Here is a 24654-nt window from a genome sequence, read left to right on the forward strand (position 1 = left end):
GGATCCAGAAGGTCTCACTTCCTTCTGATCTCGAGCATATGTGGGTTGGGGCCCTGACTTTTCAAACAGCACTTTGCCACCACCAAGGCAAAAACTCTGTCAGTAATGTGGGCAATAAGACAGAAATAACTGGAGTAAGCAACTACAAACTTGCTGTTCAGTGTATTCAAACATGTCTTGTTCAGTTCCTATGTACACCTCAACAATATGGTTTTCTGCCCCCCCACCAACATCAAAAAATTCTTGGGCATCCTGTACTGCATATGGGTAGAAGTAACCCCAGAGAAACGTACCAACTGTGTGGTACTACACTTAAGGTGGTAGAAAATGAAAAAGACCTGGGAGTAATTGTGCAGTCAGATATGAAGTTTTCTGAGCAGTGTAGACAGGCTGCTAGGGCGGGTCATGGGGTTTTGTCAATGATATATAGGAATTTTGCTAGCAGGGAAAAGGAGGTGATTGTCCCTCTGTATAAGGCAATGGTCAGGCCACGCCTTGAGTACTGCGTACAGGTCTGGAGGCCTCATTTTAGGAAGGATGTAGATTTGCTTGAGCGTGTACAGAGAAGAGCAACACGATTGGTGAGGGGAATGAAGGGATTCTCTTACCAAGAGAGGCTTAAGTTCTGCAAATTGCAGTGGCTGGAGACTAGGCACCTGCGCGGTGATCTGATTGAGGTCTATAAGGCCTTGAATGGGTTGAGCACGCTGAATTCTGATGGGATCCTTCCACTTGTTCAGATTACCAACCTACGGGGACATAAGTTCAAATTAAGAAAGGACAGATGTAGAATAGATGTGCGGAAATTTGCCTTTAGCCAGCGGGTGGTTAATTGCTGGAACAAACTTCCATCTGTCGTTGTAGAAGTTGATAGGTTAAATAAATTTAAGGAGGAACTGGACAGGCATTTGGAGGGAATGGTGTGATTTTTTTTTTGGCTGATGCTGCATAAGCTCCTACACTTGCTTTCTTGCATCATGTGCCACTACTACTACTACTACTACTACTACTACTACTGGATATTAAGGTGGTTGAACTGTGTTACTGGGCACCTTTTAACCATATCAAGATGTGTAATGTATGCTAACCTTGGTTGCACCTCATGGTATCAGTTACTCATGCCAGGAAATCTACATATCCTCTCTCAACCTCTCACCGATCATCTTCACTCCACAAATGTCCGCAACCTTGTTCTGGGCCCTATGCTGTTCCGTGTCCTTTGTCTTGTGGATTCCCCAAAGAAGCTCATTACAATATTTATTCATTCTTAGAAGGTTTTACCCTGCTAACATCCTCCAGGTAAACAGTGCTCTGAAGATTGACTGCATAAGTTCTGTGATGAGATAGCATACAAAACTCATATGATACAAGACATGTACCACCTAATACAGATTCCAGATCATCCTTAGAAGATGGAATTTCTGCTCGACTTCACTTTATCCATCTGCTGAGAGCATTATTAATCTTTGTGTTAATTATTATTGGTATGCTTATATGTATGTATGTATATTGCAAATATCTGTATATGCTATTATATGCACATATTGGTTGTTGTACGGTAAATATGTTAGCCGTATTATGTACATCTAATGTTTCTGTATGTATGATTTGTATGTTTATTGTCTTGATTATAATGTACAAATATATATATAGGCATCATCCCTGGCAGAAGTCTGTTCAGGGGTGAAGAAAGCTACAATAAATTGATTTAACAATAAAAAATAGTTATGTCATTTGTATCTAGTGATCTAATGTGGTTCGTCACCTTCATTCTAGTGTTAACATCCACAAGGAATTCTTTGCTACTTTTCCTCTGAAGATTTCTCACAATCCTCTGTAGTTTGCCCAATCCCTTTAGTGACTTGACTGCAGACTAGTTTGCACCTACTGTAGGCTTCTGCGTCCTCTTTTAATTTATAATCATCCCATGCATATTTTTTTGCTGGTACTAGTCTCATCAATTCATCAGAGATCTATTTATATCTAAACACAGAAGAATATCTCGGTCACACTGAAGGGAATTTTATAATTGATCTAAATTTTAAAATTGTATGTATGTAAAATTAATTGTAAGCAATATTACAGCCATTGTAGTTGCCTAATATGAAAGCAAAAGCCCTTCCTTTTACCCATGACAGTAGTTACATGAGGTGTGGCAATAAAGGTCCCATACTGGTGCTGTTCCAATCATGTTCAATGAGTTTCAAAATAAACAGAAGTGGTACATTATAGTTAAATCTTCCTCCAACAGATGGTGGTATAGAGATTGTCCGGTAGGCTGACAGTTTGCAAACTTGTCAGCTACAAACCAGTTTTCTTAGTAGCATTAATATTCTGTGTCACGATTTTACACTGGTACAACAAATGAATATCAAATTTTGCCTTAAATTGGGAAAATCTACAGCAGAATTGTAATAAAAACTTAAGTCATACCAGTGTGCTTGATTGGTATATGCAGTTCAAAGATAGACATGAGGATGTTCACAATGATACAAGAAGTAAGCATCCGTCAACTTCTCAAAATGAGGACAGAATTTGCAAAAGTTCAGGAAATTGTGGCAAGATATTGCCGTGTCACGATTTTACACTGATTTTAGCTGATGAGTTGGATATAAATAAGGAAATGATACATCAAATTCTGCTTGAAGATTTAGAGAAAAGGAAGATCTGTGCAAAATTTGTGCTGCTCTGCCTCACAGATAAGCAGAAGCAATTAAGAATGTCATCATGCAAAGGCTTCATCCAAACTTGTTAAGACAATTGTAATTTCCTTGACTGTACTGTTACAGGAGATGAGTGTTGGGTGTTTCAGTACCACCCACAGACAAAGCATCAGCATGTAGTGGTTCAGAATCATCATCATCAAGGCCCAAAAGATTTTGTTTACAAAAGTCCAGGATCAAGATGATGCTGATCATGTTTTTCAACAAACGGTGTGATTCAGAAGGAATTTGTACCTGAAGGAGGGAAGAAGTCAGTGCTGTGTTCTATATACAGGTGCATTAAAGACTTTAAAGTGCATTTTCTGTGTGAGATTCAATTTCAAGAGAAAGACAGCTGGTTCTTGTTACACAACAGTACCCCTCCCCATTCTGCACTTGTTGTGAAGAAATTTTTGACAAACATGGCATTGTACAGATCAACCATTCACCCTGCTCTCCTGATCTAGAGCACCACTGGACTTCCTCTCTCCCGAAGTGAAACTGTCCCTCAAAGGAAATTTCAGGATGTTGAGAACATAAAAAAAAAAAAAAAAAAAAAAAAAAAAAAAGAGTAACTGCTGAGTGTCCATCATCTCTTTGGACACTTTTGCTGACTCTTCAGAAACTTTTAGAACAGTGTAATAAGTGCATTCAATCAGGTGGTGATTACTTTAAATAAAAATAAAACCATTTTTGAGCTCCTTCATTTTTTTGTCCTTTTTATTGCACCAGTCCAGAAACTTTATTACCACTTCTGTATCTTTAAGTAACTCCCACACCAATATATTATGACTGGTACCACCTAGTGATAGCCCTACTTGGATATTCTCACTGCATGAAGAGTCACTGCTGATAATTAGATCAAGAATATTGCTTTCTCTTGTTGCCTCCCTTATATATCAGAAAACAGTTACTCAGTAAATCCAGAAAATTTTGCTACTGTGTGAGAAAATTTTGAAAATTCAGAAAATTTTGCTACCAATCCACAAGTTCCATTCAATATCCAGAAAGCCAAAATCCTCCATTATAAGACATCTCTAATTTACTGACCAACTAAATTTGTCTGTATAGTTATTCACTATACTCATCACAGTCATTTGGCCTATAACACACTCATACTATCATTTTTGTCCTCCCAGTGCCATTGCCACACCAAACCAACTGAACACTTCATTGACTAATTACATCAACTGGGTTCACTGCCTTAAACTCCAAGGGCCTCCTTTACCAAGAGAATAACATCTTTGCACCTGTCCTGTCCTGTCTATCCCCCTCTGCACCTGTTTCTGCTCTTAGTAACTAAGGCACAGTCCATAATATGTGTGCATCTAGTGAGGAACCTCAGCAGGCCTTGGTGGATGGGATTCCTCCTGAGACACACTTCCAGACTGCTTGATGTCTCAAGAGATGCAGTGCAGGAATCACTTTCACTTCCACCCATTGATGCTATTAGTCTGTTGTTAGTTTTATTAGATGTACTTCAATGTATATGCAATTAGATCTATTTCCTATTATCCATACTATAATGCATATAAAATTCTGTATTGTTAGTTGGGAATTGGTAGCAACTTTGAAATGCATTGCATTGCTAATAATCTGATAGCAAATAAGACAGGCATACTTTAGTTCAAACAAATTTAAATAAATGTACACTGAATTATGTATAAATATAGTGCAAGTGCATCAGAAATACAGAGCTATATCTGAATAAATCAGGATATTAATAAAATGGCATCATTTTAAGTTATATCTCATATTGTGAATACCTTCACAACGAGTTGCCATGATATTGCACTACTTCGAATAAGTAACGCTTCACCTAAGGAGAAGACTAATGTTACTTATTCTCAGATGGATACCACCACCCAGACGGCACTGTTTCAGGGCTATTTGGTCCTTCTTCGGTGGGTGGTTAGGTACCCGAGTGATGCAATGGTGGCAAAACAGTTATGAAGTATAACTTCACAATATGAGGGATGCATGATGGTGTATCATGTATTTAGACTCTAAAGCGTTTAGGTAGGGTTACCATCTGTCCTCTTTTAACCGGATTTGTCCGGATTTTTTGTCTAAAATTTTTGTGGGTGGATTTTTATAAATTTGTCTAAATGTCCAGATTTTTATATTATACGCCATTTTTTTATGCAAGCTTGACGAAAACTATCGAGTTACGTTATACAGACTCTTTTTCGGAATAGGAGACGATTCTTCAATTTGAATTTCCTTGTTGACAATTAGGCGGAAGACCCTGGCGATGCTCAGTTTAGTGCATTGAGATTATTACCAACCCACGCCTACTTCAGAATTTATGCACGTATAATAGTCTAACAATACAATGTTTTGGTTTAGAGAGTAGATAACTCGTGAAGATCAGATGGTGTGCTAGAAAAAGATATCTAAATTATAGGAATTCCAGCATGTCAAATAAATATTGACAGTTAGAGGGACTGTTTTCTCTAGAAATTGATTGCAGCATATGAAAACGTGGATTTGAGCTGTGTGCACACCAAATTGATCGAAAGTTGCGTACTGTCAACTAAATTTGGTATACTTAATGAACGATCCAATTAAGAGGCAGACGCTAGTTTATTTGATACCAAAGTTTACCTTTTTTTAAAACACTGTTTTTCACTTTAATTACGAAAATATTTATTATCCTTCTTTATACTTGTAGGTACTTTTCTACAATTAGGTTAGTTTAGTTGTAAAACATAACCTAACCTTAATAAAATTTATGCTTCACTACTTACAATAAAAAATATTTATTATTATTTCAATTATAAAAATTAATATTATAAAGACTATACTTCCTCTAAAATGCCTAAAAGGAAGTGCATGTTTACAGAAGAGATGAAAAACAAATTTCCATGTTTTGTATCTGGCCGAGAGGAATGGGAAGCTGAATGTAAAGTTTGCAGAATGGGGACATATGTTTCAGTAGCCAATAAAGGGTTTGGTGATTTGAAGCATCACATTGAAACTGAGAAGCACAAGAAAGCAGTTCAAGGTGAGGCCTCTTCGGGAAAAGTTACAGATTTTTTTGTCAAAGCTGTCAGTAAAATAGAATATGATTTGCCTGCTGCAGAGGGTACCTTTGCTTTTCACACCGTTTAACATCATAGTAGTTACAAATCAATGGATTGCACAACTGTCATGTTAAAAAATGTATTTTTTGATTCTGAGATAGCAAAAAGATTTTCCTGCGCTAGAACCAAGACAGAAGCCATTGTAAACTTTGTACTTGCAAATCATTCTCTTAATGTTACTGTAAAAACTTTAAAAGAAAATAAAATTGCATACTGTGGGGTCTCAACTGATGGAAGTAATCATGGTTCTGAAAAAATCTTCCCATTAATTATTCAGTATTTTGATGTAAATGAAGGAGGGTTACAAATAAAATTAATTGGATTACAGAAGATGCCTAACGAGACTGCAGATACCATTTCTAAGTATGTTAAAGAAACTCTTGAAAAAAATGGTTTGTGTGAAAAATGTATTGCATTCACTGGGGACAATTGCAATACAATGTTTGGAGGACTGAGACGAAATGAAGAAGGGAATAATGTCTTTGCAAAATTAAAGAAATTGTTGCGTAACAAGACTTTGATTAAAGTGGGCTGCCCTGCACATATTTTGAACAATTGTCTTCAGAATTCCGCAGAACTTTGGGAAGTTAATGTAGAGAACATTGTTTTTAAAATTTACCAGTATTTTCATAATTTTCATACAGTCCGGACTGAAGAGCTGTGAGTTTGTTGAGATTGAATATAGACAGCTCCTTTCTCACAGGAAGACGAGATGGATTTCATTATTTCCAAGCATCACAAGGCTCATAGATATGTTTCCAGCTTTACAGGCTTATTTTCTGTTCCAAGAAAAACCTCCAATTGTGATTAAAAGGTTCTTTGAAAATGGATTTAGTGAGTTTCATGTTTTGTTCATGCAATCACTTATGAGTGTATTCCATACACACACACACACATATACAACGAATTGAAAGGGAAAGTACCTCAGCTGCAGAAGTGCTAGATGTCATAGTCTCAGTGAAAGAAATTATCATGAAACGGATGGATCACAACTTCATGCCATTAAGAGTAAAGGAAATGCTATACAAAAAACATGATAAAGGACTTGTACTTGAATGTGAAATATTTTCTAGTGATACCCGGGGTGGATGGGATCTATCCAGTTATATTAAAGGAGGCAGCAAAGGAAGTAAGCAAACCCTTAGCCATAATTATTAGAGCTTCCTTGGACTCAGGGGAGGTACCCATAGACTGGAAATGTGCAAATGTGACCCCAATTCACAAAGGAGGATCAAAGGCTGACACAAGTAATTATAGACCTGTGAGCTTAACTTCTGTTCCAGGAAAATTAATGGAGGCACTGGTTAAAGAAGCACTGCAGGATCATTTAGACAAGACTTCAGTTATAGCTCGGACACAGCATGGTTTTGTTAAGGGGAAGTCTTGCCTGACCAATTTGATTGGATGCTATGATGCAGTCACAAAAGAACTGGATGCAGGGAATAGCTTTGATATTATATACTTGGATCTTAGAAAGGCTTTTGATACTGTTGCACATGGAAGACTGCTACACAAATTGGAGCAGTGTGACATTGGAGGCAAATTGCTGCTATGGATAAAGGGGTGGTTGAGGGGAAGAAGACAGAGAGTGGTAATCAATGGACACTGCTCATCGTGGACTAATGTTATTAGTGGAGTCCCTCAGGGCTCAGTGTTGGGTTCGTTATTCTTTTCTGTATTTATAAATGATATTGATGATGGTATATCAAGCTTAATGTCCAAGTTTGCAGACGATACAAAGGTTGGCAGGGTTGTCAAGGACACTACTGACACTATGCTGCTGCAACAGAATCTGGAAAGGTTGAGCAGATGGGCTGAGAGGTGGCAAATGAAGTTTAACATTGACAAATGTAAAGTACTACACATGGGAAACAGCAACGTATCAACTCTGTGGTACTACACTGACAGTGGTAGAGAATGAAAGGGACTTGGGGGTGGTTGTGCAGGCAGATATGAAGTTCTCTGAGCAGTGCAGACGGGCTGCAAGAGTAGCTCATGGAGTATTGTCAATGATATACAGGAATTTTTCCAGCAGGGATAAGGAGGTGATTATTCCATTGTATAAGGCAATGGTCAGGCCACACCTAGAGTACTGTATACAGGTCTGTAGGCCTCATTTCAAGAAGGATGTAGAGCTGCTGGAATGAGTACAGAGAAGGGCAACAAGATTAGTGAATGGAACAAAGGGTTGCTCTTACGAAGAAAGGCTTAAGTTTTGCAAATTACAGTGTCTGGAGACTAGGCACCAGCGAGGTGATCTGATAGAGGTGTATAAAGCCTTGAATGGTTTGAGCATGCTCAGTGCTGATGGGATTCTTCCTCTAGCTCAGAATAATCACCTGAGAGGGCATAAATTCAAATTGAGGAAAGACAGATGTAGGATAGACGTGCGGAAATTTGCCTTTAGCCAGCGGGTGGTTGGTTGGTGGAACAGACTTCCATCCCTTGTAGTGGAGGTTGATAGCCTAAATAAGTTTAAGGCTCAGCTGGACAGGTATTTTGAGCGAACAGAGGGCTGAAGTGGAAGTGGGTTTTTTTTTTTTTGGCTGATGCTACATAAGCTTGCTTTCTTGCGTCAAATGCCTCTACTAATGCTAATGCTAATGATACAAAAAAGCTGTATAGAAATTGCATGGAATATTTAGATAAGTGGCTTCACCATATGGAATCCATTTCCTGTTTTATTTGGATGAAAATGGATGCAGTACCAAGCTGGAGTGATGTAGAATGTTCTATTTCCTACTTGATTGACAAAGGGGTAACAATTGATGTTAAGTGTTTTGACCAATTTAACGAAATTTTTTGAGGGTCAAATGAATAACAAAGACTTTAAAAACATGCTTATACATGAAAAGTGGGCCAAATATTTTAGTAATTCAAGAAATATTGAATCCATTCAGAATTGTTGAAAATTGCCCAGTTTTTCTTTGCAATTCCTCCTCACAGTGCAAATGTAGAGAGTATTCTCTCTAATGCAAAGCCAGTGCACAAAAGAAAGGAATAGGTTAAATGTCAATTCTGTAAAAAGTTATTTTGTTTTTGCAGTACAATTACAAACATATGTCATGCGTTGATTTTTACACATTTGAGAGGCAATCCAGAGTTATTGAAAGAAATAATTTCTCAAGACAAATATGAATGTACTAATCCTAAACATCAGTAAATGTGGTTTACATTGTCTTTATTTTATTATTTGCATAATATATTTGTCCTCTTTTCTGTCCTCGTTTTTAATCCAAGATGAATTTTTTGTCCTCTTCTATTCGCCCCAAAACATGTAAGTTTCCTCTTTTTATGAGTGTAGAAGATGGTAACCCTAGTTTAGGGCATAAGCTTCAAGCTATGGGAGAGTCTAGACTATGTATTAATATAGTGCGAGCACATCGGAAATACATAGCTATATCTGAATAAATCAGAATATTAGTAAAACGGCATTGTTTTAAGTTATATCTCATATTGTGAATATTGCACTACTTCGAATAATTAACGCTTCACCTAAGGAGGAAGACTAATGTTAACTATTCTCAGATGGATACCACCATCTCAGAATAAGATGATACACCATCAGGCATCTCTCATATTGTGGAGTTATACTTCATAACTGTTTTGCCATCATTGCATCACTTGGGTACCTACCCACCCACCGAAGAAGGGCCAAATAGCCCTGAAACGGTGCCGTCTGGGTGGTGGTATCCATCTGAGAATAAGTAACATTAGTCTTCTCCTTAGGTGAAGCGTTACTTATTCGAAGTAGTGCAATATCATGGCAACTCATTGAAGGTATTCACAATATGAGATATAACTTAAAACGATGCCGTTTTACTAATATTCTGATTTATTCAGATATAGCTATGTATTTCTGATACACTTGCACTATATTTATACATAGTCTAGACTCTCCCATAGCTTGAGGCTTATGCCCTAAACGCTTTAGATGTACACTGAATTTAATATTATTTTCTCAGAGTTCCATTATGCCAAGACCCGACTGATTTTTTAATTTTTTTGTATCATTTTATTTTATTAGATAGATCTAAAAAATATTAATTTGATTCGTGGATTGCTACTTCCACTTTCACAATCCTTGTTAGCATGCAAGTAAACCCAAATAATAGAAAGTGTTTGGGGCGGGAACAGCAAGGTAACATTCACTGCAAAGTTCGAGGAAGTTAGGAAAGAATTTGAATTAATACAGCTCGTGGCAGAAAAGAAAAATGCATGGGTTGCATATAAATTATCAGGCGACACAGAAGTCTATGGTAAGATATAAGCTAGTCTGTAATCAAGTCACAAAGGAGATTAGGCAAGCGAAGGCAGATTACGAGAAATCTTTGGCAAAGGATGCAAAGAAAACAGCAAAGGGTTCTTTCCTTATGTAAACTCTAGAAGAAAGGGGATCAATCTGATTGGTCCACTTAATATTAATGGTTCAACTGTTGATGATCCTGCTCAGATAGCAAACAAACTGAATGAGTATTTTGCATCTACATTCACACATGAGGAGTTATTAAGGTTTGAAAATGCCAAAATTATCAAATTGTAGCAGGGTGCTTAATGATTTTGTAATAACAGAGCAAAATGGAGGAGAAATTGTTGAAGTTAAACATAAGAAATGCACCTCGGGTGGATGGGATCTATCCAGTTATATTAAAGGAGGCGGCAAAGGAAGTAAGCAAACTCTTAGCCATAATTATGAAAGCTTCTTTGGACTCTTGGGAGGTTCCCATGGACTGGAGATGTGCAAATGTGTCCCCAATTCACAAAGGGGGATCAAAGGGTGACACGAGTAATTACAGACCTGTTAGTTTGATTTCTGTTCCAGGGAAAATAATGGAGTCACTGGTTAAGAAATGCAGAATCATCTAGACAAGATTGCAGTACAGTTCAGACACAGATCTAGCCAAGAAGGATTTCTTTGTGTGTGCCAGGTGCAGAGAGTGTCTAGAAATTAGGCATCAACTCAGCATTCTAATGGTGTCTATGAGAGCTTGAGGTGTAGGGTAGATGCCCTTGAAGACATTAATATGAGAGGCCCGTCAAGCTCTCAGCTGCCTAACTCAATGCCAGAGCTCACTCCTGGGCATCAGGCAACACAGCAGCAATCTCCAAGACAGAATGCGCTGTTTCCACAGGAGTTAGTTATTGTTGGTGACTATTGTCAGGGAGACGGGTAATATATTGTGTAAAAAGGATAGATGGAATTGGACCAGGGTATGTCTGCCAGAGGCAAAAGTTGATAACATTGTAAAGCATATATCATCTTTTAAGGGCACAAAAGGTGATATTGTTGTACACGTTGGCACCAATGACATTAAGAGTAGGAGATTTGCAGATTTACTTAACAAGTACAGGTCAATGTTGCAAAAAAGTCATGAGTTAGGGTTAAATTTGAAAGTGTCTAAGAATACTTGCATGTGTACCAATGCTAGAAGTGTAGTAAATAAATTTGATGAATTTGAAGTGTTGGTCAAGACATCAGAGGCGGATATTGTTGGGATATCAGAGACGTGGTGTCACATAGATATTAGGAATGCAGAATTGGAATTTGGGGAGTACAATGTGTACAGAAAGGAAAAACAGGATAGGAAGGGAGGAGGTGTTATGCTGTTAATTAAGAAAAACATAAAAATCAAAAGAAGTGCATCCAGTTGATACAGATGAACAGTGCACTGTTGAGTCAGTTTGGCGTGACATAAGCACTGTAAAAGCAAAAATAAAGAATAGGAGTGTGTTATAGGCCTAATGACTCGAATGAGTACAATGAACAATGGTACAGAGAAATAGAGTGGGCTAGTAAATCAGAATGTCTTATAATGGGGGATTTTAACTTCCCAGATATTGACTGGAACTTGTGGGTTGGTCACTCGCACACTGGTAAGACTTTTGTGGATTTATTGGATGATTATTTTCTGCAGCAGCATGTTCGAGAGGCAACCAGAGAGGGTAATACTCTCTGGTTGCTAATCAGCAGTGATCATTCGTGTATTAAGAATTTGCAGATAAAGAAACCACTAGGTGGCAGTAATCACAGTGTACTGATGTGGGATTTACTTAAAGATAATTATCATCAGGGGTAAAGGAAAGGGTTTTTTTCTTCCATAAAGGTGAGTACAGTGGTCTCAGACAGTTTTTAAATTCTGTACAGTGGGATAAACTGATGATCTTACCAACAGCAAATTCTAAGTGGGATGCATTCAAGGAATTAATCATGGAAGCTACTAAAAGTTTCATACCTATTAAGAAATATTGTTCAAGGTTTAGGCCTAAATGGTTGATAAATGAACTAATGAGACTCGTGACAGAGAAGAAAAATGCATGGGATGCATATAAATTATCAGGCGACACAGAAGCCTATGGCAGATATAAGCTAGTCTGTAATCAACTCACAAAGGAGGTTAGGCAGGCAAAGGCAGATTAATAGACATCTTTGGCAAAGGATGCAAAGAAAAACAGCAAGGATTTCTTTACTTATATATATAGCCGACCGGGCTAGCCGAGTGGGTAAAGTACCTGCCCGGCAACCCAAAGGTCGCGGGTTCGATTCCCGCCTCGGGCTTGGATCAAAGTACTGCAAAAACCTTGGGAGGTGCAATATGGCCACAGAAGCCGATGCGCCAACAACTACCAAATCAAAAAAAAAAAAAAAAAATCTTTACTTATATAAACTCTAAAAGGAAGGGGATGAATCTGATTGGTCCACTTGATATCGATGGTTCGACTGTTGATGATCCTGCTCAGATAGCAAACAAACTGAATGAGTATTTTGCATCTACATTCATACATGAGGAGTTATTAAGGTTTGAAAATGCCAAAAGGTTATCAAATTGTAGCAGGATACTTAATGATTTTGTATAATAACTGAAAGCAAAGTGGAGGAGAAATTGTTGAAGTTAAACATAAGAAAAGCACCTGAGGTGGATGGGATCTATCCAGTTATATTAAAGGAGGTGGCAAAGGAAGTAAGCAAACCCTTGGCCATAATTACGAGAGCATCCTTGGACTCAGGGGAGGTCCCCACAGACTGGAGATGTGCAAATGTATTCCCAATTCACAAAGGGGGGATCGAAGGGTGATGAGTAATTACAGAGCAGTTAGTTTAACATCTGTTTTGGGTAAAATACTGGAGTCACTGGTTAAAGATGCATTGCAGGATCATCTAGACAAGACTGCAGCAATAATTCAGACACAGCATGGGTTTGTTAAGGGGAAGTCTTGTCTGACAAAGGAACAGGATGGAAAAAATAATTTTGATATCATATACGTGGATTTCAGGAAAGCTTTTGACACTGTTGCGCATGGAAGACTCTGTACAAATTGGAGCAGAATAGTATTAGGGTTAAGTTGCTACAATGGATAAAAGGATGTTTGAATGGGAGAAGACAGAGAGTGGTAATCAATGGGTGCTGCTCTTCGTGGACTAATGTTATTAGAGGAGTCCCACAGGGTTCAGTGTTGGGTCCACTGTTGTTTTGTATATTTATCGATATCAAAGGTATATCAGGCTTAGTGTCAAAGTTTGCAGATGGTACAAAGGTTGGCAGGGTTGTTATGACAGTAATGGCAGTGTGCTACTGCAACAAGATCTAGAAAATTTGGGCAGATGGGCTGAGAAGTGGCAACTGAAGTTTAACCTTGACAAATGCAAAGTACTGCATATGGGTAGAAGTAACCCCAGAGAAACGTACCAACTGTGTGGTACTACACTTAAGGTGGTAGAAAATGAAAAAGACCTGGTAGTAATTGTGCAGTCAGATATGAAGTTTTCTGAGCAATGCAGACAGGCTGCCAGGGCAGGCCATGGGGTTTCGTCAATGATATATAGAAATTTTGCTAGCAGGGAAAAGGAGGTGATTGTCCCTCTGTATAAGGCAGTGGTGAGGCCATGCCTTGAGTACTGTGTACATGTCTAGAGGCCTAATTTTAGGAAGGATTATTTGACACTGTTGAGTACAGAGAAGGGCAACAAGATTGGTGAGGGGAACAAAGGGGTGCTCTTACCAAGAAAGGCTTAAGTTCTATAAATTGCAGTGGCTGGAGACTAGGCACCTGCGCGGTGATCTGATTGAGGTGTATAAAGACTTGAATGGATTGAGCACGCTGAATTCTGAAGGGATTCTTCCACTTGTTCAGATTATGAACCTAAGGGGGCATAAATTCAAATTAAGGAAAGACAGATGTAGAATAGATGTTCGGAAATTTTCCTTTAGCCAGCGGGTGGTTAATTGCTGGAACAAACTTCCATCTGTCATTGTGGAAGTTGATAGGTTAAATAAATTTAAGGAGGAACTGGACAAACATTTAGAGGGAATGGTGTGATTTTTTTGGCTGATGTTGCATAAGTTCATACACTTGCTTTCTTGCGCTACTACTACTACTACACAGCATGGGATTGTTAAGGGGAAGTCTTTTCTGACAAATTTGATTGGATACTATGATGTGATGACAAAAGAATTGGATGCAAAGAATAATTTTGATAACATATACTTGGATTTTAGGAAAGCTTTTGATACTGTGGCACATGGAAGACTGCTGTACAAATAGCAGCATGTCATTAAGGATAAGTTGCTACAATGGATAAAAGGATGGTTGAGTGGGAGAAGACAGAGAGTGAGACAGGGACAGTATAAGTTGCTACAATGGATAAAAGGATGGTTGAGTGGGAGAACACAGAGAGTGGTTATCAGTGGACACTGATCTTCATGAAATAATATTATTAGTGGAGTCCCCCAAGGTTTGGTGTTGGGCCCATTGTTTTGTTCTGTATTTATCAATGATATTATATCAGGGTTAATGTCTAAGTTTGCAGACGATTCAAAGGTTGGCAGGGTTTTGTTAATGACAGTAATGATAGTATGCTACTGCAACAGGATCTAGAAAAAGTTGAGCATATGGGCTGAGAGGTGGCAGCTGAAATTTAACATTGACAAATGTAAAGTACTGCATATGGATAGCAGTAACCCCACTGTACCATATCAGCTGGGTGGTACTACACTCAGGGTAGTGGAAAATGAAAAGGATTTGGGGGTAATTGTGTAGTCAAATATGAAGTTTTCTGAACAGTGCAAAAAGGCTGCAAGTGTGGTGTCTGATGATGTCTTGTCAATGATATATAGAGTAATTTTGCTAGCAGATATAAAGGGGCGATTGTCCACTTGTATAAGGCAATGGGCAGGCCACACCTTGAGTACTGTATACAGGTCTGGGGGCCTCATTTTAGGAAGCATGTAGAGCTGCTGGAACTAGTACAGAGAATGGCGAGATTGGTGAATGGAATAAAAGGTTGGTGTTACCAAGAAAGGTTTAAGTTCTGCAAATTGCAGCTTCTGGAGACTAGGTACCTGCGAGGTGATCTAATTGAGGTGAATAAGGCCTTGAATGGATTGAGCAAGTTCATTGCTAATGGGATTCTTCATTTTACTCAGATTATTCAACTGAGGGGACATAAATTCAAATTGAGAAAAGACAATTGTAGAATAGATCTGTGGAAATTCCCTTTAGCCAGCAGGTGGTTGATAGTTGGAACAAATTTCCGTCTGTTGTAGTGGATGTCAGCAGCTTAAATAAGTTCAAGGTAGAACTAGACAAAATTTGGAGTGAATGGATGGGTGAAATTGGAAGGGTGGTTTTTTTTTTTTTTTTTGGCTGATGCTATATAAGCTTGCTTTCTTGCACCATACGCCCTGCTAATGCTAAGAAAGTAATATTGTTTTTTATGTATTTAACAGCAACTTAAATAAGTTCAAGGCAGATCTTATGTCAAAATACCTGAATGTGCTTTACAATGAATTAAAGTTTGATAGCAATTTTTATTTTTATATACAAGAAAACAATTTAAGAGAATCATATTTTCCATTGTATGATGTAGAAATTTTATCGGAATAACAGAGCATCGTTGTATACCAAAAGAATTTTCAGTGTTTATCATAATTTATTAGTTGTCCTCAAATGCCAACTTTGGTTCACCCTATTCTGATCAAGCAGTTTCAACCCTTCTAATATCCATTGTTCTGGTAGACTGATGGAGTCTGACAACAACCTACCATGCTCTGTTCTTGAGGTAGGTTCTCATCAAACTATAGTTGTTATCAAGAAAACTTAATTCATCATAGGCTACTCTCTGTATGAGTTTAACAGATCAGGAAGATCAACAGACAAGAATTTTATATTCCGAGTGAATTTCTAGCTAAAAACAGTGCACATTGCATGTTGTATATTAATAGTACCCATATTTTGCTAGCACTCAGTGGAAATGTAACTGTGGGGAAGAAAAATTATAGAATTCAAATTATAGAAAAGTTATGGGAACATAACAGAACCTGTATTTAGCATAAGCATTAGTAGAAGCATATGATGCAAGAAAGCAAGCTTATACAGCATCAGCCAAAAAAAACCCGAACCCTTTCCATTTCACCTGCTCCAAATGTTTATCAGTTTCTGGCTTGAATTTATTTAAACTGTCAACTTCTACTACAGATGGAAGTTTGTTCCAGCAATGAACCACCCGCTGACTAAAGGCAAATTTCCGCACATCTATTGTACAACTGTCTTTCCTCAATTTGAATTTATATCCCCTCAGACAATTAATCTAGGCTAGAGGGAGAATCCCATCAGCATTGAGTTTGCTCAAACCATTCAAGGCCTTATACACCTCAATCAGATCCCCTCGCAGGTGCCTAGTCTCTGAACACTGTAATTTGCAGAACTTAAGCCTTTCTATTTAAGAGCAACCCTCTTCCATTCACTAATCTTGCTGCCCTTCTCTATACTCATTCCAGCAGCTCTATATCCTTCCTAAAATGAGGTTTCCAGACCTGTATACAGTACTCAAGGTGAGGCCTTACCATTGCCTTATACAAAGGGATAATTACCTCCTCCTCCTCCTTCTTCTTCAAGAGGAGGGTTTCCATTTACAGTGGGTTTCCTCAGTGTAAAAGTTATTTCTTGTTAGGAATTTTTTCCCCTCCATAAAGTGCGGTTCAGGGTGTCTTGGTCGGTTAAGCCTCGGGCTGTCATGCACTCCCGTAGTCCATCCACCCATGTCCTCCTAGGTCTTCCTCTTCTCCTTCTTCCAGGAGGTATCCATTCCAGGATAGCCTTTGGATATCTGTTTTCTTGCATCTGTTTTACATGTCCATACCATGTTAGACGCTTTTCTTTGATGGTGTCAATAAGTCTTTTTCCTTTTTCACTTCCATTTTTTCCCTTATGTCTTCATTCCATTTTCTGTCTCTTCTAGAAGTTCCTGCTGAGCGTCTCCAAAAATCCATTTCTGTGGAGAGCAATTTTTTGCTTGTCTATTCAATGTCCAGGTTTCTGCTCCATACAATAGAAGACTTTATACAATCATTTTAAATATAAGTTTCTTTGTTTTATTTAGGATATTTTTGCTCCACAGAACAGAGTTTAACATGCCAATAGCCTTTCTGCCATCTGCAGTTTTCTTATTGATCTCTACTTGGTATGATCCATCACTTTGTAAGATTGATCCCAAATATTTGAATTTATCGACTTGTTTGATTTTAGAACCTGCAATATTTAGAATGTGTCCTGGTCCTGAAGACAACATTTCAGTCTTGTTAAAATTGATTTTTAGACCCCATTGTTTATATTCCTCAAATGATTGACAACATGCATACTTTGCATCTTCTAAGTCTTGTGCTCACCACCTGATCGTCTACAAAAAGTAAATTGTGAATATAGGTGTTCTTATTAATTGGCAATCCCATTTTATTACATTTTTTTGACCGGGATCTTAGGCAGATGTTGATATAAATTTTTAAAAGTGTTGGTGACATGCAACAACCTTGTAATAAGCCTTTTGAAGTGTGGAATTCAGGTGACAAAGCTGATCCCAATTTAATTCTGCATCTATTATTCCTGTAAATTGCCTTAATAATGTTAATTAGTTGTCCATCAATATTTGCCTCTTTCAGTGCTTCCCATAAGAGTTTTCTTGGAACACTGTCATATGCCTTTTCAAGGTCAATGAAAATCATAAAGATTTTTTTCCCTTTTGATTGGTATTTTTCAAGGATCTGTCGTACTGTTGAGATATGGTCTATATATGACCTCCTGGCTGAAAAACCACTTTGTTCTTCTGATACCTCGATTCAGGCTTCTAAATGGTTCCTGATCCAGTTTCCAAGGATCTTGGAAACTGGATCAGGAACCATTTAATGTAATATATCCCGTTATCATTTCTTTTGGTATTTCTTCTCCTCTCAGTATACTATTTAACAGTTATTGTATCAGAACAGCCATTCCTCTTCCTCCATATTTCAGAAGTTCCATGTAAACTCCTCCAGGTCCAGGTGATTTGCCATTCCTTCCTTTCTTTAGCAGGAGTTCCACTTCCCTAGCAGAAACTTTTAAGCCCAAGTTTCTACACCAAAATCCTTCATCGACTTGAACTCTTCCCGGTCTTCTTTTAAAAGTCCTTCATAGTACTCCGTCCAGTCTTTCAAAGGTATTAATTGCAAACCAGCGTTGTTTTTATTCTGTTTTCTCATGCTTTAAGGACCTTCCACGATTTTGCTGATTGCTTGAAGCCCAATTTGCTATTAATAGTTGCATATTTCTTTTCCCATTCTTCATTTTTCGCTTCTACTACCAACCGATTGGCTATTTTCTTCTTTTCAACATAAATGTTCCTATATGCATCATTCCTATCACCCAGCCATTTCTGATATGCAAGTTTCTTTTTCTCTACAGCAGCTCTTACTTTCTCTGTAATCCAGGTCTTTTTTTGGTCCTTGACTCTTCTTTTTGCCTAGGATTTCATGAGCTATTTTTTTAACAGTATGGTTTAAATATTCGTAGATTTCTTCAGTATTACCTTTTATCTCTATGTTAATTGCAGCATCCAGTCTCTGGGTGAAGTTGTTTCTAATGCTGTTGTCCTGGAGTAGGTCAACGTTAAATTGAGCCACTTGTAGCATTTCTCCTTCCCTGCATTGTTGGTTGTCTACACATATTTTCTTAATCCAGTTCCACCTCAGTGTTATTTTAACAAGAAAATGGTCAGATCCACATTCAGCTCCTCTATAAACTCTGACATCTTAAAAATGGTAGTATTCTCCCATTATTTCCTCTCCACATCCCATTTTCTTTGTTTCTGATAACACGACAATGTCTAACTTGAATTTTTGCAGTTCATCCGGAAGAAAGTTTCTTTTAATTGTGAAAGGCCTTGAATATTCCAGCATCCCAAAATCATAGTCGTTTTCCGAGTCGTTTCCGAAAGTGCAGTCCGTTTTCATTTTCACTTGTAAGTCGTTTAGCATTTGTGTATTTTTTACACTGAATAAGGAGCTAGCCCATTGCAGCAACCCCCAACCTGGAGGGTCGGAGTATCTCTCTTAGTCTGGCCCCTACCCTTTGACCTGGCCAGCTTGAGAGGCCCTACCAGTAGCTAAGCTACTGCTGACTTAGCTCTCCAGGTCATCGGGACATGCAAGCCCCCCCCCACACCGCGACAAGGTGGAGAATACCATCGGGGGAGGTACTCCCCCAATGTATTCCTGTATGGCTGCACTGTTCAGAAAATTTCACATCTGACTGCACAATTACCCCTAAGTCCTTTTCATTCTGTACCACACAGTTGATACATTACTCTGGGATTACTGCTACCCATATGTAGTAACCCCAGAGTAATTGTCAGAGTGATTTGTCAATGTTAAACTTCAGTTGCTACCTCTCTAAGCCCATTTGCTCAACTTTTCCAGATCCTGTTGCAGTAGCTTACTATCATTACTGTCATTAATAACTATGGAACCTTCATAACGTCTGAAAACTTAGACATTAATCCTGATATACTTTCATTAAAATCATTAATAAATACAGAAAACAGTAATGGACTCAATGCTAAATCCTGGGGGATTCCACTAATAACATTAGTCCACGAACAGCAGTGTCCATTTATTACCACTCTCTGTTTTCTCCCACTCAACCATACTTTTATCCATTGTAGCAATTTGCACAGTAGTTTTCCATGTGCAACAGTATCAAAAGCTTTCCTAAGATCCAAGTATATGATATCAAAATTATTTTTTTGCATCCAGTTCCTTTGTAACCACATCATAGTATCCAATGGAATTGGTCAGACAAGACTTCCCCTTGACAACCCATGCTGTGTCCGAACTATTGCTGAATTCTTGTCTAGATGAGCCTGCAACAGAAGTTAAACTGACAGGTCTATAATTATTTGTCTATAACCCTTTGATCTTCCTTTACGAAATGTGGTCACATTTACACATCTCAAGTATTCATTGATCTTGTGTGGGGGGGGGGGGGGGGAAGTACAACAAAGTCCACAGAAATCTGCTCCTTCAAATTTTAAGAAAATGTGATGATATTGAGGGATATCTTATAAGAAAATACAAAGTTTATATAAAAGTGCAGCGCTGCATGTTCTAGCCACTTCTTTTTTTTCTATATCTAATGAAGTTTAATTTGAAATTAATTGTATACTTACATTAAAAAATCATTTATTAATGGAAGTTTTTAATAATAATTCATTTTTTAATTTAAATAGGAAAAACGTGGAAATATTGAAAAACAATTTACTGATTGGTTACTAAATTGCCATGAGCAGTGTGATAAACAGGTCATGTTTACTGGGTTCAGAGCTCTTATTTCACGTCCAGAACTTCAGAAACATAAGCAGTTTCCATGGGCAGTGTATGATAGTATAGAGTGGGATGGCAAGGTGTTTGAAAAAGGGCAGCTGGTGAGTCAATAATTTTTTTATTTCCTTTCTAATATTATCATAAACTAATTTTCTCTGATTTGGTAATATTACTTTTGTTTAGTAAATACGATTATTGTGGGCTACTACTGCTCTTTATTTATTGTTCTTTTATTTCCTTTATTGCTAATTCAGTTACATACGAAACGAATAATTTGGAAAATTAAATGCACTTGGCATAATCCTTATGGGTTTTGATAATTAACTATATAATATCGGTGTAAATACACTAGTTAACCCATAGATTTGAGCTACGATTGTAGCGTAGAAGGCATCGTTTTAATTGTATCTCATAATGTGGTTGCCTTCACAACAAGATAGCTACTATTGAATTACTTCAAATAAATAACGCTTCTCTAGTAGAGAAGGCTACTGTTATTTATGTTATGGGTTAACTATGGTGTATTTACACCGATATTATATAGTTAATTATCAAAACCCATAAGGATTATGCCAAGTGCATTTAATTTTCCAAATACAATATGGGTGGTGGTACGCTGAAAATAAATAACAGTAGCTATCTTGTTGTGAAGGCAACCACATTATGAGATACAATTAAAACGATGCCTTCTACGCTACAATCGTAGCTCAAATCTATGGGTTAACTATGGTGTATTTACTCCGATATTATATAGAAACGAATAATGAAAATATATACAGCCACTCCCCGACTTACGTAATACTTGACTTACAGAAATTCGACATTTTTGCTGGCCGGTGCAAACTTAAAAAATTTGTGGAAACTTATTTTGCATCCTGTAGGTATAAATGGAGATATCGTGAAAATATCGTAATGTGAACCCAATAATACATTGTTTTTTTTTTTTTTTTTTTTTTGTAATTCGTTCCAATACCTCGGAAGTTGAAATTTTCGCTGTATAACTAAGCTATTTATCTCTCTAAAAGGTGATTTTTATAATGGAAATTGCACTACACTTTCATCATTATCATATGTTATAAGAATCAATTTTGAATCCCTTTGTGATATTTTTCTAAAACACATTTCTGGAGGTCACTACCATGAAACAATAAAAACAATTTGCACTTTCCGGTTTATTGGGCCTTTCTGTTAGTGCAGGCTATTATAAACAGGTAGTAAACTTGATCTTTTGCATTTGCGATAATACGGAATCGGTATTACAGATAACTGAAATTGTGTGGGTTTTTATGTTACGGTATTATGGTGAAATGAGTTCCTCTTTGCTGAAATCTTCTCTTCATTCTATTTACTTATTACAATGATGAAGGGAAAGCGACCAATGGAAAGTGCAAGTGCTGGCAGTGCTAGGAAACAAAACAAAATTGATTTAGAAATGAAGATAATTAATTAAGAAGTATGAACCAGGACAAAGTTTGTCATCTATTGCATGGAATTAGGTCTCGCTGTTTCAATGGTGAATACTGTTTTAAGGGACAGTGTGCATATAAAAGAACGTGTAAAGGATCAACGTATTTTACACCGGGGCCAGTCTGTCCCAACAGTGATCACAAAACAGCATTCAGCTGCTATGTCGAAGATTGAAAAGCTATTAATAATATGGATGGAAAATTCAGAAGCAAGTGCCCCTGAATCTAACAGCCATTCAAGCAAGAAGTATTTATGTAGATAACAATGAGTACGGCAAATCCCAAGCCAAGTTTGTGGCAAGCAATGAGTGGTTTAATAGGTTCAAGTATCACGCTGGTTTCCAAAACATTAAGGTATACGGTGAAGTCACCAGTGCCGATTCTGCAGCTGCAGAGAAATTTTGTGTTGTGTTGGGGAAAAAACCCCTTCTAAATCTCCACAGCCCTCAACTTCCACAGCAGTGTGCTTATCAGCTGGAGAGTTAATTCTGGCAATGATGCTCAAAAGGTAAAACTTGCTGACATTATGCCTGTCTTCTTTCTCTTTTTGTAATTTTATAATTTTGAAATTTTTGTAATTTTGTACACTTTTGTAATTTTTCCTGTGCATGAGATAAAAAAAATTGAATAATTCTATTTACATGTTCGTTGAACATTTCTTTTTTGCTTCTATCAAATTCATTGCGCATAGTTGCGAGTGCAGAATTTCCCTGAATGCTTATTTATGGACATTCCGACACGTAACGTCCCGCAGAACACAACCCTTACGTTAATCAGGGAGTAGCTGTATATGAAATGTGGAATGGTACATGTGCTTGATGGAACAAAGCACAGGTATGATATCCATGTGTTTCTACTGTACATATTTATGTGCATGGAAAATTTTCAAAGTTCTCTAAATATGGCATGTGATATAAATCCTAGGGTACTTAGTTTAATTTCTCTATTAGACAAGAGGTTGAAGTAAATTTCATTTCTGTATTTTCTAATGAATTGTAGTAGGAAATTCTAGTATTTCATATTGCATAATGATTAATGTTGTCACAAATGAAATAAGTTGTAAATCTAAATCATATGCAAGGGATTTTAACATGACATTTTGCCTTTGTTATATTCCTTTATTATTTTGAATAAATAAAATAATAAATGTAGAACTTCTGAAATCCAGCTAGCCCAAAACCAGAAATATTTATCATTTTTTCATCCCCTCCTTGCCACCCTTTTTGATTAGCATGAAAGAGGTTCTCCTAATACAATTATATTTAAGTTAAAGTTAAATAATATATAACTTAATGCAATCAGAAAATTCATTTGTCAGCTTTGCTTTTCCACTATGTGTTCGGTGTATAAGCACATTCAATGTTTTGCAGCCAATGAACTTTCTGATGCCTTTCAGCTTACTTAAGTAAATGCTGTGATCTTACAAATTTACAATAAAATCTGCTGACCACCAAACGTAATATGCTCTTTCTTATAATGCTGAGTGCATAGTGGAAAAACAAGCCTTATTTACCATATTTATTTCTGAAACCAGTACAGCGTTACATGTTGATAAGAAAGCTTATACTATGCTTTTTCAGCAGCCCAGTCCAAAGTCACAATTTACAGCACAAAAATGAATAAACCTATGTTGTGTCTTTGTATTGGCATTAAAAAAAGAAAAGTGAAAAATATAAATAGATTTTTGTGAGTAAATACAATTTCATTACTTTATTTTTATAGTTTATGTAATTCGGTGATGAGCTATTTCAAACTTGACTTGAGCCCCCCCCCCCCCCCCCCAGTGGAACTTCATTAATTTTGTCAGTAATCACTTGCCACTTTTGTATTTCATTTCTAAATTTTAATCAACAACAACCAAAGGGAATGGAGGAATAAAATAATCTGTTTATTTAAGTTAATAAATAATAAGTTAATCACATTGATAAATTTGCAAAAAAATAGGCATCCAGTGCTGACTGAGCAGGATACTGATCTTTCATTTACTCATGCATAGGCAGCTATTACTCTTTAGATTGATTTGTCTGTAATTTATGGTAATTTATAACTTATTGTCCAAAACCTGGAAAAGCCTACAGGTCCCAAGGTTGCCAGTTTCCAGACATTTTACCTGTAAAAAAAATTAATTTATATCAATGATTGCACTTAAAAGAAGAATGTGATTTATACAATGAATAAATCAGGTGAAATAAATGAAGTTTTTCAGAATAAATGATTATGTTACTTAATAGATTATGACGTGCAATAACTCGTAATTTTTGTCTCATTAATTTTCAATTTATTGAGCTTTAAAGTGAAATAAATTGCATCTAGGAAAGGCCCTAAACTAAAATGAATACATATAGTTGACATTTCGAACCACTTTGGTAAACATAATTAATTATTCAACTAAAAATTACACGACTTTGTGTACATCATTTATCCATTTAAGTGATATTGTTTGGTTAATACACTAACCAAACAATATCACTTAACACAACATATGAAATAAAGAATTTTTTTTTTTTTTTTGGTGCTGAATACAGTATTCTTCTGGCATTATAATCCAAGGTGGGTCTTAGCCTTCTCGACAATATTCCACCGATAAGCCCTCCCAGAAGTCAAACTTCTTATTCTCATGATCTTTAAGTCCTCTTCTACATCCTCCATCTATCTTTTCCACAGTCTTCCTCTCACCCTCCTCCCAGTGGGTTTCCATTTCATTGTACTCTTAGTTCTGCTGTCATCCATTCTCCTAACATGTTCCAACCAGGCAAGTCTCTGATTCTTCACA

At 37.1% G+C, this 24654-nt stretch overlaps 1 protein-coding gene across 1 annotated transcript in view; it reads left to right on the top strand.

Moving 5' to 3' along the window:
- LOC150075318 (structural maintenance of chromosomes flexible hinge domain-containing protein 1-like) overlaps positions 1–24654 on the top strand; it is a 736477-nt gene that overhangs the window by 140827 nt on the left and 570996 nt on the right. The window contains exon 14 of the mRNA XM_090388445.1: positions 20322–20516. Within this exon, the coding sequence (XP_090244571.1) occupies positions 20322–20516 (195 nt within the window). The remainder of the gene's footprint in view (positions 1–20321; positions 20517–24654) is intronic.

This window comes from Mastigoproctus giganteus, chromosome 14 (genome assembly GCF_048544385.1).
Source record: "Mastigoproctus giganteus isolate SK-2022 chromosome 14, ASM4854438v1, whole genome shotgun sequence".
NCBI classification, from domain to species: Eukaryota; Metazoa; Arthropoda; class Arachnida; order Uropygi; family Thelyphonidae; genus Mastigoproctus; species Mastigoproctus giganteus.